Source organism: Seriola dumerili, unplaced genomic scaffold (genome assembly GCF_002260705.1).
Source record: "Seriola dumerili isolate Sdu_G_001 unplaced genomic scaffold, Sdu_1.0 BDQW01000044.1, whole genome shotgun sequence".
In the NCBI taxonomy this organism is placed as follows: Eukaryota; Metazoa; Chordata; class Actinopteri; order Carangiformes; family Carangidae; genus Seriola; species Seriola dumerili.
This window is the reverse complement of record NW_019174299.1, coordinates 5,698,678-5,716,533: the sequence shown is the minus strand read 5'-3', so window position 1 is coordinate 5,716,533 and position 17,856 is coordinate 5,698,678. Positions and strand designations below refer to the sequence as shown.

General features: G+C 44.9%; 1 protein-coding gene across 1 annotated transcript in view; it reads left to right on the top strand.

The window, feature by feature from the left end:
* Positions 1–5,702: 5,702 nt before the first annotated feature.
* Positions 5,703–17,856, top strand: part of znf385c (zinc finger protein 385C) — an 82,722-nt gene continuing 70,568 nt past the window's right edge. The window contains exon 1 of the mRNA XM_022739619.1: positions 5,703–6,030. Coding sequence (XP_022595340.1) covers positions 5,703–6,030 — 328 coding nt within the window. The remainder of the gene's footprint in view (positions 6,031–17,856) is intronic.

The window sequence follows — 17,856 nt, the reverse complement described above, 5'->3', positions numbered from 1 at the left end:
CTCTAATTGCTCTCAATATTTAGGACAGCGAGGGCATTTTCTAAGTGTGGACATGTGTCGATTTGTGATTGATTGTGGACAAGTTGAAAAGACATTAGAATCTGACATCAGAAATTTATGTTTAGGAGAAAAATAAACTAACAAAGTATAAAGTAAAATAGTCTGATGCTGATTTTTTTTATTTTCATCGTCACAATAACAAATAAACTACCAGCTGCAACAGGCCAACTGCACAAACAGGTCGCTGGCACACACAATCTCAGCTGTAGCACCTGAACACCAGTGAGAGATTAAGCAGAGAAGAAGAAATAAGCTGAAATGTGAAAACATGTGTTGCTGCATAATTAGTTAAATAACCCCCAGTTTCAAATCAGTTCAAACAACCACATTTAAACATGACGAGTGGTGTTGATGACGTTCATCTGGGAGTGAAAAAGATTGCTGCTATAAAATGTACGCGCCCTCCGCCACAACCTGCTGCATAAAAGCCCACAGTCCACACCATATTCACGTTTACATGCGCTGATGTGAACTGTGGGCTTTTATAACATGTCCTTTGTGTGTCAGAAATCTGCAGTTACTTCAAACAGGGACAAAGTTGATATTGTTAATAATGGCCTTTTCCTTCCATAAAGGCATTTGCACTTGATGGCACAGAGATCAAACTTCATTCCTATTCCTGTTTTTCTGACAGTGAATGTAAAATTGCTGTGGTGTTGATACTGGATGTGCAGCTTTGTTTACTTGTTAAATAAGCTGTCCTCTCTCTATTAGCCTGTTTCTTTAATCAAAAGTCACTCTTGTATACTGTCTATCCCTTTTTTTTTTTTTGCTCTAAATTGTTGTTCTTTTTTTCTCTTATCTTTTGTAATACCATTTCTCCGCTGTGTTTGTGTGTGTGTGCGTGCTAACCTTCACAGGCTGCCACACATGCACACACACACACACACACACACATATATACACACACACACACACACACACACATATTCATATACACAAACACATATATATGCAAGAGCACCCACACTCACGTACACACACAAACACAGTGCTGCCTTAGTGATAGGATCAGTCTGATGCTGTATAAATTTCCCCAGTACACTCTGGTGCGTGTGCACACACACACACACACACACACACACACACACACACACACACACACAGAAAGAGAACAAATGCCCTCCCTGTGCGCTGCCAAAGGACTGCTGCAAACAAAGATTAGAGAAAACACATCAATTTATGTGCCACTGCTTTTTATTTACTCTCGGGCTCGGGCTCCGGGTGACGGGGACTCCAAACACTCGGCCCTAGCGTTCCACTCCCGAGCCATCCGCACTGTGGTTGAAGCTTCTTTTTCAATAAGCACAAAACTGACTCCTGTATAATTACACTCATTAGGGAACTGTAGCCTGGACTTTACATAATCAACACTGATGCACTGGACACAAAGACACGGAGCTTCAAAGACCTCAGGCCCGTTCTGTAGTTGCAGTAATGACAATACAGCGGTAATGACGGTAATGATTCTTTGATGATGCCAATTATACACGGGCCTTTGTGCTCCCTTCACCAACCCCCCCCCCCCCCCCCCTCTCACTTCTCCTCCTGTCTCCCTGCCATCACTGACCTTACTGTATGTGGTGAAATGCCCGGAGCTCTGGCTGATTGTCAGGAGAGTTTTGATCCTCACCCGTCTGATACATGTCAACCAGGGGAACAGAATATCCTCAGTCGCGGTCATATTGCTTACAGTCGTCACTGTCAGGACGGCTTAACGGCGAGGAATCCTCACAACGGAATTATTTGCATCCAGCTGTTTAGTCGGGAGTCTTTCCCTCTGGCTACCTTTTCCTTTGCCTTCATGAATGTGTAACTATCCGTCTCCTCTGAGGCAGTGAATTTCATTTTCTTTTTGTTGATTGTGTTCGTTTGTATTTCGCAGGTCAGTTCTTGTCCTCTGGGCAGCAGAGGATACATTTAGTCAAGTGTAAATGCCTCATGTTTGCTGAATTGTGTACTCTCTGTTGCCAGAATCAGAGGGTAACTCACGTTTGTGACTGTTCACATGGATGTGTGTGTGTGTGTGTGTGTGTGTGTGTGTGTGTGTGTGTGTGTGTGTGTGTGTGTATGTGTGAGAGAGAGAGCCATCTTCCTAACAATGTGAGGTATATGTGGTCATGTGACGTGTACGAGCATCTCACTGGCTTGTGCTCGTCGGTGTCCCCCTCTCATCAGTGTGATTTAGGAGCTGCTAACGTGCTTGCAGTGTTTGCGCTGGTCCACCTGGAGGCCAGTTTCTGCCTGCGCCAGGAAGAACCGACAGCCCCCCCACCCCCCGCCATGCCCAAACTGTGGCCACCACAGCGGATGGGTGGGGTGTATGTGTGTGTGTGTGTGTGGGGGGGGGGGTTTCTCTCCGAGGTGGGCTGGTGGTTAAAGCTGGTTTGAGCTGGGGAAAGTGCTATAGTATTTCAGGATCAGTGAGCAGCAGACACAAGATCATAAATAGAGTTTTTATTGCTGAGCTGCTATGCTGGGTGAGCTCGGGTCTTTCAGCAAGATCACAGCAGTGATTGATGGCTCCCATGTGCCAAGGGAGGCGGGTGTGCGGTGTGGGCGTGGGGGGAGCACATCAGACAGCGGAAACAGTGGACATGGCAAGGCTGGCAGAGGCGCCTCCCCTCCCTCTCCTCCCCCAGGGTTACCCCCTGACAATCTCTTGTCCTGTGTCAGCCCCACAGATCTCTGTGTGCAGGCGCAGCATGGGCTCTTGTCTCACACAGTTTCTACCGGGGGCTGAAAGAGTCTTCAACAACCCCGCAGGCCCCTTCACTACAAACACACTCACATGCGTACAGGTGAAAGCTTTAAAAGTCTTCTGGTCCTGGTTAGCCTCCATTCAGCAGGTAAATTCATAGCTACATAAGAGTAGCTTGTTTGTTCCCTCCAGGGGCAAGTGAAGTACAACAGCACTGCTGCACCATTTGCACAAAGGTCTTTGATTTTTGATTAAGTAGTCTATTTGTGTAACCCTTCAAAGCCCCTGAAAACTGCCTCAAATTGTAAGAATTTATGAACATAAAATATTCACGACGAAACAAGAAACAATCAAAGTTACAGAAGCATCTTTCAGCGATTAAATTAAGACTCAAAATATCAGCTAATCTGCTTTATTAGCATCGTTTGAATGTGGTTTGATTTGACTGTCAGCAGATTCTTCAAACCAGTTGGAAAACAACAGATGAACAAAAGGGAAAATCAGAAAACTCAAATCTGAAATAAGCTCAGCTGGACTCCACCACTCATGGTAAAAATCTGATTGAGAAAATAAGTTATCAGGCTATTTAAGAAAGTGAGGAATCTTTTTGTTTCTTCTGTTTAAAATGAAATCCAAATTCTACCAGACTTAATGCAAAAATTGCACATTTATTTATTTATTTACTCATCTGACTTTTTAAATAATTTAGTTACGAAACATATTTTCATGGAAATCTGAAAGTGCTTGTTTTGCTCGGTAACAAAGCGATGCACATTCAAAATGCAGATAGTGTAGCAGGCAAAAGTACTTTCCTCTCTGCACTCTGCCCAGTTTCAGTGTCACGCTTCATACATATCCACTGAGGGTCTGGGGTCAGCTTTATTTACTGCAAAATGCAAATTGCAAATTGCAAAAAAAGAAAATCAGTTAGCATTCAAGCTAAATGTCCTCTGTTTTTTCTTTTTCTTTTTTTTCTTTTTTTTAAATGAGAAGATTTTGTCACATCTGTGCCAGCCTGGTCACCATGGTAACAGTCATGCTTACGCCACCTCTGCAGGAGGCTAAACTATTTCACAAAACGGCAAGCCTGAGGTCGAGACTCACCTTTACGTGTTAGACACTGGAGCTGCTTTTTTATGATCAGATGGTTTTATGTTCTGCTGACTCTTGATGTGACGTAGTGATGGAGAACAGAGGGGATGTGATACGCTCTGTGTGTTATGTTCTGTAGGTCTCCATTGTGAGGGTTTTTGTTTTTACAACCATGCTAATTCCGGGTGCGTAGCTGAGTAGTTTGGCAGGAGTGTGAGGAGGTTGCGTGGTTGAGGACCACAGAGATTTTTTTCATTGGGTGCCAGAGAGCAGCGTTGCTCAAAGCTTTTGAGAAAACATCTGATGGAGCCTCTTGAGTGCTCCCAGATTGGCAACATGAATAGCAGCTTTCAGAGAGGCTGCTTGCCCTAATGTGTTTTCAAGCACTGTGTGTGTGTGTGTGTGTGTGTGTGTGTGTGTGTGTGTGTGTGTGTGTGTGTGTGTGCGCCCACATTTGTGTTTGTGTGAGTTTTTCATGCATGTAGGTATGTATGCATCATAGATGCCACTTTACTCTGTGTACAAGTGTATGTGGGGGTGTGTGTGTGTGTGTGTGTGGGTGTGTGTGTGTCTGAGCGGTTTCGGTGTTTACATAAATAACTCGAGGCGGAGGCAATAATCCAGCAGCAGAAATGCACAGCTGTGTGTATTTCAGGGACTTTTTTCCAGTGGTGATGTCTCAATCCTTCACAGAGCTGTAGACCTACCTTTTCATTTATTTATAGAGACAGTAGCTGCATACGAAACAAACAGCTCCTCTCTGTGACGCTCTCTCCTGGGAAGGCTTCTCCTCTGACCGCACAGCTCTGCCTGGAAAAACTGAGGTGTTCCAGCAGCAGCCTTTACTGACAGGAGTGTGTTTGCTTGTTTGTCTCTTTCGACATTACTGTCCTGTTCTCCTGTTAACCCCCCACATATCCACCCGTCCGGTCTTTACAGCCATTTGTGCAAACGTAACCGAGAGGAGACGTGTCCCAGCTTCAGCTCTCATACACTTGCACGTTTTATTTAGCTGTATGCGTAATTCGGCCGTTCTAATTTGAACTTAAATGCCTGCAAACATCATCAGAGCTGTTTCATAAGCCTTACACTCCCAGTTGTTTTCCTGTTTGTCTGTCTGATCCGGTCCTCCACAGAGGCAGCACAGCCGTTGCAGCATTTTGGCTTGCAGGGCTGCACAGACAGCGAGCGGGCATGGAGTCATCAAGCAGCATGACAGAGGGGGCCTCGCTGGTCCTCAGAGAGCCACACTGCAGCACTCTGTCTCCCCCAAGTGGTGCGTCACCGCTCCCCAGGACCACCACCACCACCACCACTCGGACTGAGCTCTGTACAGTGTGATCATGCCTGCAGTTCGTTGTGCCCAGTTTGTCTTTTTATTGCCTCCTGACGATGATGTCTTCCTGTGCGTGTGTGTTAGCAGTGCAGGTGTCACTGTGTTTGGAGGGTGCTGACAAGCGTGGCTTACAACAGACAGGAGTGGGGTCGGATTCCACACACTCTTCTACAAAGCTTTGGGAATCATGGGTATTTTTGCCTGTGTGTGCCCCTGTGGCTATCAGGTTTTAACAGGGTGGCTTTGTATGCTGGGTGAGTCTGGTCCGGGCAGGCTGGGGAAAATGATACCTCCATCTACGGGAGATGTGACACACGGCCTCACTTTAACGCCATGAGGCTAAGGCGTTGCACGTGCTACAGCTGGGATGCTTTGGAAAGGGAAGGAAGCATCTGACGTTCACTCTGACAAAAACTTTAGAGCATGATGTGGTCTGACCCCTGAGCTGTGAAGTCGACCCCTGGCGTCTTTTCCTCCTGTTCACTGTGCTGTCTTTTCTCCTCTACCGCAGGTATGAAACGTCCGTTCAGCCCATCAGCTCTGCCCAGCACCGAGCTGGACAGGAGGGGGTTCGGCGCCGCGCTGGGAGCTCAGATGGACGTGGAGCCTTGCTGCGAAACCCAGGATGATGGCGCGGTACCAGACGAGCAGTCACAAGGGGGCGTCGTGCCCTCTGCACTCTACAGACCCAAAAGGGAGAGGAAGCAGCGGAGCTACACATTGTGTGAGGTCTGCAACATCCAACTCAACTCAGCCGCTCAGGCCCAGATTCACTACAACGGCAAATCCCACCAGAAGAGACTCAAGCAGATCAGCAATGGCAAGATGCCAAGCAACACAGGTAGGCCTCAAGTGCTGCTCGACTGACCATCGGTTTGTTTGTTTATTGTTGCAAAATTAGATATGAATGCAGAACATTGGATAAACTGCTGTGCCGCTGGATTTTGTAAGACCGCCTCGCACAATAGGGCCATGCAGATTAACAGAATCCCACACACTGTTCACAGCACACTGTCACCAGCCTCCGTGTGCCAATTCCCCCTACTTGTATTCAACAGAAGTTAAACAAATTGGATTCTATTTGCTGAAATGTGTTCAGACAGAGCCTTGGGCTGAAGATACACACAGACGCACACAAACCCACACCACATGCACGCACACATGCACGCACACACGCACGCAAGTGGAGCAGAGCTGAATGAAGTCAGAAAGTGAGAAGCTAATTAAGTGCTGGTTGTGTTTGATGGCTGTGCTTCTGGGAGAGATGCTGGAGTGAAGTTGGACATTTTGTCATTCTAGTCACAGCCTCGATTAGGACTCGACTGCAGAGGAATCAGTGTCTCCGTTAAGTTTGACTTGTTCACACTCCTGGTGTTTCCTTTTACTCGTCCCTCAGTCTTGCCAACAGGATGCACACTAAAGAAAACACCCAAAACGCACAAGAAAAGCGCGCACACACCCCTGGAAAAAATGTACATGTAGACATGTAGAAATGAAAAACACTTTTTAGAAACCCAGTTCAGGTGTTAATTGTCATGTGAGTGGATCTGTGTAGCGACAGGTCGTCTGAGGACTGAGGGGTCACAGTTGTGCGTGGCTGCCTAGTTTGTTCTTGACACTGAGAAACATGGCGATCACGTCTCAGCACGGCAGCTTCCTGAGCGGGAAGATGTCTGTCTGAACGAACCAATCACACGGCTTACATCTGCCCTCCAGACATGCGCACTGTCAACAGCCAGCAGGGCTTCGTAGATCACGTGTTCAGATGCATGTATGTTTTTTTGGGGGTTTTTTTCGTTTGTATCTGCATGTGTATATGTGTGTGTGTGTGTGTGTGTGTGTGTGTGTGTGTGTGTGTGTGTGTGTGTGTGTGATTGTGTGTGTGTTTGATTGTAAAAGAGCTTCAGCCGGCACGGATTGAAACAGGCGTTTTCTCACGTCAGGATATGACATTTTTCAAAGGAAGTGGAATAAACTCATCCCAGTGATAGATCTGTATGGTTCAATGTCAAGCCCTGAGAAGATATTTCTAAGGTACCAGTGGACTGACGCTCAAGGAAGAAGGCTTGCTCAACAGTTTCAATTCCAATACGGCTCGGGGAGTAAATGTGTCAAGTCTATGTATCCTTGACCAGAGCACTTGACAACCAACTTCTCTTACAGCAGTGATTTTTTTTTTTTGTTGATTTTTTTATGGGAGACTTTTATGGGAGAATTTATCTCTAAAAATGTTCTTTTATAGCAGCTGAAGTTCAAATAAAACTGGATTAAACCACTGTTTGTAAAACCTATTGTAGTGCTACTGGAACTGTTGCATGAAGTTACAGATACAGTTCATAATTTGGTGATTTAATGGTGATTTTAATGGTCGAGTGATCTGAGTATCATCCTGTGAGCTCAGTGTAGGATGAGAAGAACTTTGTTTCGTGTTAAGGTTAGATGTGGTCGTGTTTTTATCACTCAGAAGTGGAAAGCCAATGATAATGATTAATTGGTCTCTCAATGAAGAGATGGTTGAAATATTGCTGGTGTCAGATCTCCACTGTACTCTTAGTTGTAGGAAATGTTCCATTACAGTGAGTGAGTACACTGTCATTCACTTCTCTGAATAATCAAAGGTAGATTATTTGATTTAGAGGGACTCGGCTACAACTCACTGTAAGTTTGCGAATGTTGAAATCCTGTCACTGCTCGGTGACGTATTTATATCAGATGTGCTAAAAATCGTTTTATTGTTACGCTTTGTTAAATTGAAGAATGAATGAATTGAATTCATTGGCCATTATGGAGGAAATCAGAGTCATTCTCATTTGTGAGAAATGTGAGTGGAAGTTGAAACACAGACCATGAAAGCTACATGCTCCTGCAGATACTTTTTCTTCCTGTTTTAGCCTCTGTTTACATTAAGACCCTGAGTTTCACTAGAAAAAAACGGAGCCTTTTCAAAACCGGAAAAAAAGAGATTTTTGTTTGTGCTGACACGTGATCGTTATGTGACTTCTGACAAACACGGCTGTCTGCTGGTGCTTGTGGTTCTCCATGTGATTACTTAATGCTGGGTTTGTCAGTGACATTTTTTTTTTTGTCAGAATTCAGTACGAGTATGAAATATTCATTTGTTATGCAGCAGTTATGACAGTTTATCAAATCATTATTTTGTTGTGCGTCATCTGACAACAGATGCACAAAAAGTCGAACAAAGACAACACATGGCTCTGTTGAAGCAGAAATGTTGTTGTTTGCGAAGCAGGAAAGAGACGAGGACATTTAAACACTTTTGTCAATGTGGGCAGCAAAACTTTTCAGAAATTGTTCTGAAAATGTCAGAGTCGACAGAAAACTTTCAAGAGTAAACAGTGCCTTCAGATTTATCTCCATCAGTGTGGCCAGTGCCTGAGATCAGCACATCAGAAACCCTAATGCTCTGAGCTGGAAATGGGGTTTTAGCATTTTCACACAAAGTGCTTAGGCCCTGCTTTCTGCTGAGAACGTCCTCACCCAGAAAACAGAGCTTGTATTCTGATAGACCCAGAAACATACTTCTATGTCTCATGTGTTACCTGACTTCTTTCTTTCTTTCTTTCTTTCTTTCTTTCTTTCTTTCTTTCTTTCTTTCTTTCTCTTTCTTGCTTTCTCTTTCTTTCTTTCTTTCTTTCTCCTTCCCTCCCTCCCGCCCGCTCTCCCTGGCCCCTCTTTCTTCCTTCCTTCCTTGCTTCCTTCCCTCCCATACCATAATATTTACAGCCTACCTTTCGCCATCTATAAACTCAACAACAAACAGATAAACAACAGAACAAAAGAACATAAAGTCAGACACGTGAATTAGCATGCACACAACAGGGTATTGTCCTTCTTTGTACTTTTATTTTTAGTCATTTTTTAATAAGACATGAAAATTACCATCCATCCGTTCACACACTCCGTCCACAGCATTTAAAGCCTTGGCTCTAATCAGCCCGATGCAGCAGGTTCAATCAGCAGCAGAGGCAGCCGGTGAGGTGGAGCTGACTGACAGGCTGTTTCTAGTCGAGCTAGTCGGTGAGTTTTGTGCTGTAGGAACTCAAACACTTAATTCTCACCTCTTTCTTCACCTTTTTGTTTATTCCACAAACAAAAGAGTGCAGACTGACAGACCTGCAGCTTTTTAGAGGATATGTTGAAACACATTTACATTACATTTACATTGGCAGAAAAATGCATGGGTTACTTTGTTTTTGTTGGTTTCTTTGCATCAGCTGCAGTCTTTGCTGTATGTCCAAGTGTGACTTTTGACAGAAGGCATGAGACGATGCAAACTGATTGATCAGTCAGCCTTTGTCGTCACCCGCACCAGAGGTCGACTTGGTGTGTCACGGTGCCTCGATGGAGCGGACCAAGCGAGCGTGGAGACCTCATAAATCCTGTAATATAGCAGAAACTCGAGTCATACGCTCAGAGCACGTGTTGTCTAAATTCCCTGTTTTGCCACACTGCTGCAGGTGATACCACATATAGAAAAGTTTGTGTGTGTGTGTGTGTGTGTGTGTGTGTGTGTGTGTGTTTATGTGTTGTGTGGTGCAGTGTGTGTGTGTGAGCGGCGCTGGGCATGCTGAACTGTTGTGGTGTGCAGATTCTCTCTGACATGCAGTCACAATCACACAGCCTTATCTCTGCTCACCTTCTGCTGACTCCCCCAGGCAGCCAGCCCTGCTGTGTCCTCAGCTTCACCACAGCTTCTATGTTTGTGTGTATGTATGTGTGTGTGTGTGTGTGTGTGTGTGTGTGTGTGTGTGTGTGTGTGTGTGTGTGTGTGTGTGCGCATGTGTGCATGCTGCATGTCGGGCTCAGATATTTTTAGACTTCTTAAATGCTGCACAGTCTGTAGCTTGTACTGTGGAGACATGAATGCGTGCTCCGGTGAATCTGTGGTTATGTCAGCCCGCATATGTACAGTAAGGCATGTGTGCCTGGTATGGATGTTTATAGGTTTATGGATTCCATGAATAAAGAACGGAGACGTTTTTTTCTCTTTCAATCAATGTGTGTGTGTGTGTCTGTGTGTGTTTCTCCCAGCGAATCGTCTCCATGTCGACGAGCGTTTCCCTCCCTCTCTGCTTCACTGAGCTGACAGTGGGTCCAGGCTCTTTTCTCTCTCTCTCTCTCTCTCTCTCTCTCTCTCTCTCTCTTTCTCTCTCTCTCTCTCTCTCCCTCTCCCTCTCCCTCTCTCCTGTCTCCCTTCCTCCCTCCCTCTCCCCTCTTCCTCCTCTCTCTTTGTTCCTCTTGGCGTGGATGTTGGACATGTGGTGCAGTCAGTCTTCCTAGAAGATGAATGTGTCAGTGATTAAGTTATTTCACTCTGTTATCATGGAGAATAATAAGTAGAGAAGCTTGGTGCTGACAGATCTGAGGGGAGAGAGGGAGTCCAGATGTTTGGGTGACAATGTGCGTTCGGGTGTTAATTTATCCAGCTTATGCCCATTTTTATATTGTAATGTTTCACAATATGTGGTATTATAAATTCGCTGTGAATGCCTGCTGACTCTATTTGTTATACAATCACTTTAAAATTAAGGTGGTAATGACTTACATGAAGAACGACAACATTTATTTTTCCATCAACTAGACTGAAACAAAAACATTCCCTGAAGATAGAATAAAGCCACTTTAGGAAAATAAACTCAACAAAAGGACGACTTAAAGTAGTTTTTTGTGGCGGTTCTTTTGTGCCTGCTAATGTTGGCTATACTTCATCCTGTCCGAGAAGAAAAACAGTGTCTGGCTCGCAATATTTCAATGCCACAGCAGAGATTTTTAACCAGAGCTAGAGCGGCTGGTGGATAGATATTTTACAGATATTGATATGTCATTGTTTGTCACAAATGTGTTTCTGTCACTTTGATAATTTCCTCACCGATAACAACAATAATAATAATAATGATAATAATAATTATCAGATTTTGTTAGATTATGTTATTGTTGGCATAAAAATCCTATAAAAAATATAGGAAGCCCAGGTGCTTTACGGATGACATAGTTTCAGTGTAACTTCACGTTACAAGAGAAAATTGAATCCAGATGCTGTTTCTTATTCTCCTTATCTCAGCCCTGCATGAGATTTCACCCTCACAGTGAAACCTATCACATGTTAGATGTGAAGCTATAGTGCCCCCAGACATCTGCACAGAGAGACATACGTTTACAGTACACCTTCAATAGACTTGTGGTGAGTGTTTTTTTCTTGACATTTGACACTTTTAGGTAACACAAGTTAATGAGTTCAGGAGTTCAGTACATCACTCAAGGACACACTGACCTATCACCAGTGGTCACCTCATTTACAATAACACATTACTCATCATTTGTTTCCAAAGCATCACATTTATTTGAAGTCTGTGGGAGGTCAGGTCAAGTATGGAGGCAACATTTTTGTGATTCGAGTTAACCAACATCTGCAGCTCCGGTTGTTACTCCAACAGGGTGAGTAAATTGTAGGGAAATGTACGGTGGCCCTGAGAGCTCAACACACAGCAACTTAAGAAAACACGTGCAAAAACACAAATTCAGAAAACATCGTCATCGGTTTGACAACAACATGCGCTTCAAATACACACAACACAACGGAAGCGTTTCCAGGGGACACTAAAAAGTGATGAACCTGGTTGGGACCAGTTGTGTGACTTATATAACGAGAGAGAGAGAGAGAGAGAGATGTTTTCTGAATTTGCAGCGCCTTTGTGTATTTGCATGAGTTTTCTTAAGTTGCAGTGTGTTGAGCTCTCAGTGATTTTCACACGCTCTCTGAACAGCAGCAGCTCTTCCAGCCACATAAATGTGCCTTTAGCGTCACTGTTCGCTTGTGTGTTGGCGCATGTGAGCGTGAAACCCCGTCTACTTCCTTTCTCCTTGCAGTTCTCAGTGGTGAGGCCGGGAGACCTCGGACTTCCTCTGACCCACCAATGAGCAGCAGAGAGTCCAGTCCTCTGAGGGAGACTGGCCTTAATCCTTTATAATTGCCATTGTTGTTCATTTTGGGCAAGGACACACCAGACACACCAAAATATAGAGACTGAACAAATACAAACATGCCCCCCCCCCCAACAGAAATGCCACATGCGCATGCACGCACACACGGCTGAATTGTGCGGTGCTGTAAATCACCTTCCTTTTCAGAGCAGATGATCGAATGATGATGAAAGGGTGCGGGGAGAGAGAAATGGGAGAAGGGATTGGAGAGTGGACAGCGGCCTGGCCTGATATGACCCAGCAGAGCTGCCTGTGGGTCTATAAATCTAACAGTCTGACTGCACGCTGTTTGCCTGCGTGTGGCTGTTGTGTTAATCTCCCATAGCTTTGTGAGGAGGCATAAATGTGTCATGTTTGGATGTGTTTTCTGGGAGACAGAAAATGAGAGGAGGAGAGAGAGAGAGAGAGAGAGAATTTGCATTTCCTTTTTTTTTTTTTTTTACACAGTCCTCCATATCGCATTTTCCTTTGATTTGTGCATATTTTGTTGCTGTGTGTGTGTGTGTGTGTGTGTGTGTGTGTGTGTGTGTGTGTGTGTGTGTGTGTTAGTGTATGTTTGTGTAATGTGAGCCTCCTCTTCATGGTGAGTCTCTTCATCATGGTCCCTGTCTGATTCCATCTCTCTGGCTCTGTTTTAATAAAGCGTGAAGAATTGGATTAAAGGCAAGGATTTTCTGCATGTATGCATTTGCGCATCTGCGTTTTATTTTTGTGCCGCCTTGCCATTTTCCTCTTTTTTCGCCCCCAGCAGAGTGAAATGACTTCTCTCCCTCCTCACGCCTTTGGACATACACGTCGTTGGTGTGCGGTGTTTATGCGGTGATCTTAGTGTCTCTTCTGATCCTTGTGAATTGCTGAGTGTTGCCTGTCTCTGGTTGGTCTATTTGATGTTTTCATCAGCTGCTATGGAAGCCTGTGTGCAGTAGCTGCTGGTTGATGGCTCTGTCTAATTACAGGAAACACTTGCTTCCACTTTGATGTCATTTTGAAGCGTGGGCATACATTAAAAAAAACACAGATGGTGCTATCTATAATGACAAAAGAAATTCTTTAAATAAATGACAACACATAAAATACACATTACCCAGAAGCCAGTGAGGGTAAATAGGAGTTTGCGATGACCTATTTCATATCAGACAGAGTTAATAATACTAACATAATTGCATTTGAGTATCTGTCTTTTCCTGGCGTTGGGTAAGTGTGTAAATCTCCTGAAATATGATGTGGCTGTGGAATCCTGCACTTTGTTCCCACCCATCCACCTCAGATGCCCCCTGCTCGCTGTCCTCCTGTCTCCCTCCTCTCCGCTTTGCCCCCGGGGTGCGCCCCTCTGTGTGACGGCAGTTCAAACTCTGGGAAAAGGTCGGCAGGCGTACTGGGGTCGACACACAGGGCCCAGTGGAGCGAGAAACATGAGGAGTGACGCTCATAAGGCCACGGGGAGAGGGGGCGCATCTCTCAGATGACTGTGTTTACCCGGGCTCTGACAGGTCGGCCGGCTCCGTCTGTGGAAAGAAGGCCAAGCAGATCTCACTATCAGCCCTTATCTGGCCTGTCTCATACACAAGCCCGCATCGCCACGGCTACCGCAGACATATCTGCTAAATTAATTGAACAGTTTGCCAGTTCGTTAAATGTCATAAAATATCAGTCAGTTTCAACAGCGCTTTGTCAATTCAGTCACCGAGCAAGAGCGACTCAGTTACTGCTGCCCTCGATCCCTGCATCACCGCGCCCTTCTTTATTCCGTAAACTCCTAATAGAGTTGTACTCATTGGGCTTTTCACTCTGTGTGTGTGTGTGTGTGTGTGTGTGTGTGTGTGTGTGTGTGTGTGTGTGTGTGTGTGTGTGTGTGTGCGCGCGTGCGTATGTCACATGGACAGAAGCTCCTCTAACACTCATCAGATCATCAGTAGAGATAATGTAAAGTTTCATTTAGAAACAGAGCCTCTCTCTCTCTCTCTCTCTCTCTCTCTCTCTCTCTCTCTCTCTCTCTCTTTCTCTCTCTTTTAGCCAATCTGGCTCTCCTCCTCCCCCTCTGGCACATTAAAGCCTGTCTTTGTGGGAGGAGGAGAGTCCCTTTAACTGACCCCCACCCCACCCCAACCTCACCTCCACCCCAATCTCACCTGCACCTTAGCCATCCTCTGAGCACCGTCATTACAGGCCTCTAGAAGGGCAAAATTACAGCAGAGTGACTTATTACCAGCTGTTTCCAGGGCCGGGACAGAGGTGAGAGAGGGAAAAAAGGTACGGACAGGAGTGAAGGGGAGGTGGTGAGAGAGTGATAAAGCAGATGAGGGAGAGGAATGAGGAAGATGGAGGTTTCTAAGAGAGGGGGAAGAATCACATCACAAAGACTGAGACAGAGGGAAGGGGTTAAGATTAGAAAGGAGACGGAGAGTCTGGCTTGAATAGAGAGAGTAGATGAGAGAGAGAGAGAGAGAGAGAGAGAGAAGCAGACGTTGAAAAACACTGTCATTTACAGAGCAAGCCTGGGCTGTCTACTAATGGACACATGATATATGGCCCCTGAAAGTTTGCTCTGCCTCACAGCTCCCAAAGTTCACACATACCTACCATCCCTCACATCCGCTGCCTTGCCAACGGAAGCAACACACTATGGGATGCCAGAGCCCTCTCTGCGGAGGGTAACTGAGTTTTGAGTCTGCCAGCACTGGGATGTTAGAGTGTGTTTTTTTTTTTTTTTTGAATTTGATCTAATCTCACGAGAGCCCTTGTATCACATCGAACGAGTGGAATCAGCGGCAAAGCAGTTTGACAGCGTTGGAGCATTAGCTAGTGCGCGGCGTGGTGGACCTCCAGAGACCCTCGCCGTGTCGTACACGAAACTGAAGTAGACAAGCTTTTGTAAACAGATGTAAACTCGGTGGAATGGGATGAGAGTGAGAGTGGGAGGAGGGCACGTATGATGCGCCAACAAACACAAAAATAAACATCTCATTGGCGTAGATGACAGCAGGGTTTTTCTTTTTTGTTTGTTTGTTTTTTTTTTTTTTCGCCCTAACGCGCTCAACAAAAGGCAAAACACACACCATCACATCCTCACACATCTCACACTTTGTTCCCAACTCCAGTTAAATCCCAGGATAAACACGTATTTAACTAGATGTTTACACCAACTGTACACGCGCAGGAGGACACACAGAGATCCAGTGGGGAAGCCAAATGTTTTAACTGTAAACACGACCACCTTTCCATCCATTTTCTAAGTCTTATGTATATTCATATCATAGTTGGGAGTAAAGTGATGTTAGTGAAGCCTGTGAACCTCAAACACAGAGGCAACTCAGACAAACAGATTCAAATAGAACAGCATTTAAAAGCCAAATGAAGAAGAAAAATTAAAATGACAGAAAATTCATTCAAGTACTGAAGTGAGGTTTAGTTAAACAGCCCCAAACTGGCTGATTTATCTCTGATGTTTTCCGGCCTGTACAATATTATGACCCCTAATTAGCTTAGACCCTCAATCTGGATAAAGAAAAACCTCTTCAACAGGAAAAATAAAATCACAACACACAAAAATAATAGATTAAAATACATTTTAATAAGTGCAGTAATAAGTTCTCCCAAATTTAAAACAGGAAAACACTCAGATTTCAGCGCATGATGATGGAGATGTTTTATATCAGCCTTCAACTTGTTTGTGTCCCAACATTCGTCGCCACCTGACTTGTGATCTTAACCCACTGTAGTGTAGGTGTGGGTGTGCCAGTTCTTTTCAGGTTTTATGCAAATACGCCCCGGTTCCTCAGTGAGAACGGCCGAAAGAAACAACCACAGCTTCCTCCTGACACACACACACACACACACACACACACACACACACACACACACACACACACACACGCACACAATGCCATTTAGAAAGCGAGTGAGGCAACTCATGGATGATTTTCATTGTTATTCATGTATTAATTTATTCGCTCATGGCAGACGTGAAACAGGGCTGTAATATGCAGATGTGGGTTTGTTTCTCGATGGGAATTTTCCGGTCCACTGCCTCGAGCTGCCACTAATAATAAAGACAGGCAAGAGGGGTGGGGGGTGGGGGAGTGGGGGCGGCGGGGGGGGGGGCAGAGAGAGAGAGACGAGAGAGAGAGAGAGAGAGAGTAGCGAGAGTTAGAGAGGGAAGGTTGGAGTTGTCAAGATGCCTCCAGTCATACACCAGCTCTCAAACAAAACCCCCGCTCTCTTTCCCCTACACACACTTAGACACACACAGACGCATGCGGGCAGTGACCAGGTGTGATCTCGCTCTGAATGATCTTGTCCTTGACACGAAGGTGAGCATGTAAAGTTGTCCTCTCTCGATTGTTGACAAGACGCTTTAGCAGCTGCAGTCTGTTGCTCCTCTGACTTTAGATCAGCAGGAGAAGCTGATTTTTAAACTACAGTTAATGTTACAACACATTAAAGATACAAGGCAAACACCAGCCGCCCACGGGACAGTTCAAACTCAGCATGTCAGCACCTACTGATATTTACTAGCAGTGAGGCTTTTAATAACTAGAATTACCTCCTCGTGGTTGTCTGCCTCCTCCACTACATCCCTGTTTATCCAGAGTCATATAAAACATGAACCATTTCTTTGAGCTTTTGTCATAATTGCTGAGTGAAGTCTTGAATAATGGCTAAAAATTGTTTTGTGAGGTCACACTGACCTTGACCTTTTGACCTTTGACCACCAAAATATAATCAGTTCGTCGTTGAGTCCAAATGAACGTTTGTGTCAAATTTAAAGAAATTCCCTCAAGGCGTTGCTGAGATATCGTGTCCGTGAGAATGACTGTCACCGGCACGGAGATTTATAAAAAGTACAGCCAACCACTTTTTGACCCTCATCAACATGAGCCTTCATTTCTCAGCTCATAAAGAAAACAAACAGCTCTGTAATGCAGCTGTGTAATGTTTCTTCGCTGACATGCTCGCTGTAAGACGTGCAGTCTTGGTAAGAAAATGAGCAGTTAAAAAAAAAAATAAATAAAAGATTGTGTCACTGCCTGAGACATAAATAGCCAAGGACTGTGAGACACCCTGCAGGCAATTGGCTGTGAGACATGTTGTTTCCTGCGCGTGTTGTTGTGGCGTGGCACCGGGGTTAGTTCCTTGCAGGAGGGTCGGAGGCTCTTGGAACATTGCCATGCGGGAGGAGTAATGATGTCAAGGACAAGATGCTAACAGGCAGCAAAGGATTCACTCTATTCTCTCTTCCCTGCTGCATTTATAAGAGATATTAACCCCCTCTTGTCTGTGTGATTGAGTGGTGGAATGGCAGCTGCAGGAGAGGAAAGTGAAGAGAGAAGCCCCGTGAGAGTTCACATGGCGATGGATGAAAGTCAAAGCCAATCACACGGCAATGTAAGTCGGATGCTGAGCTACTTAGAATTAAGGAGGAAGGGAAGACTTCAAAGATGCAACCTGGGATGCACACATGCTGTTGCTATCAGCCCGTGTAAATACTATCAAAATAAAAAGATAATACTGTCCCTATATAGTTTGTTTCCTAACGTGTTGTATTTACGGAGTACGCAGGGAAAGACAATAAAATACTTACTTCATTAAAAAGGAATTTCTCTCGCACAATTAGCATAATTACAGTAGTGCAACAACACTGCAAACTAAGAAGAGATCATTGTAA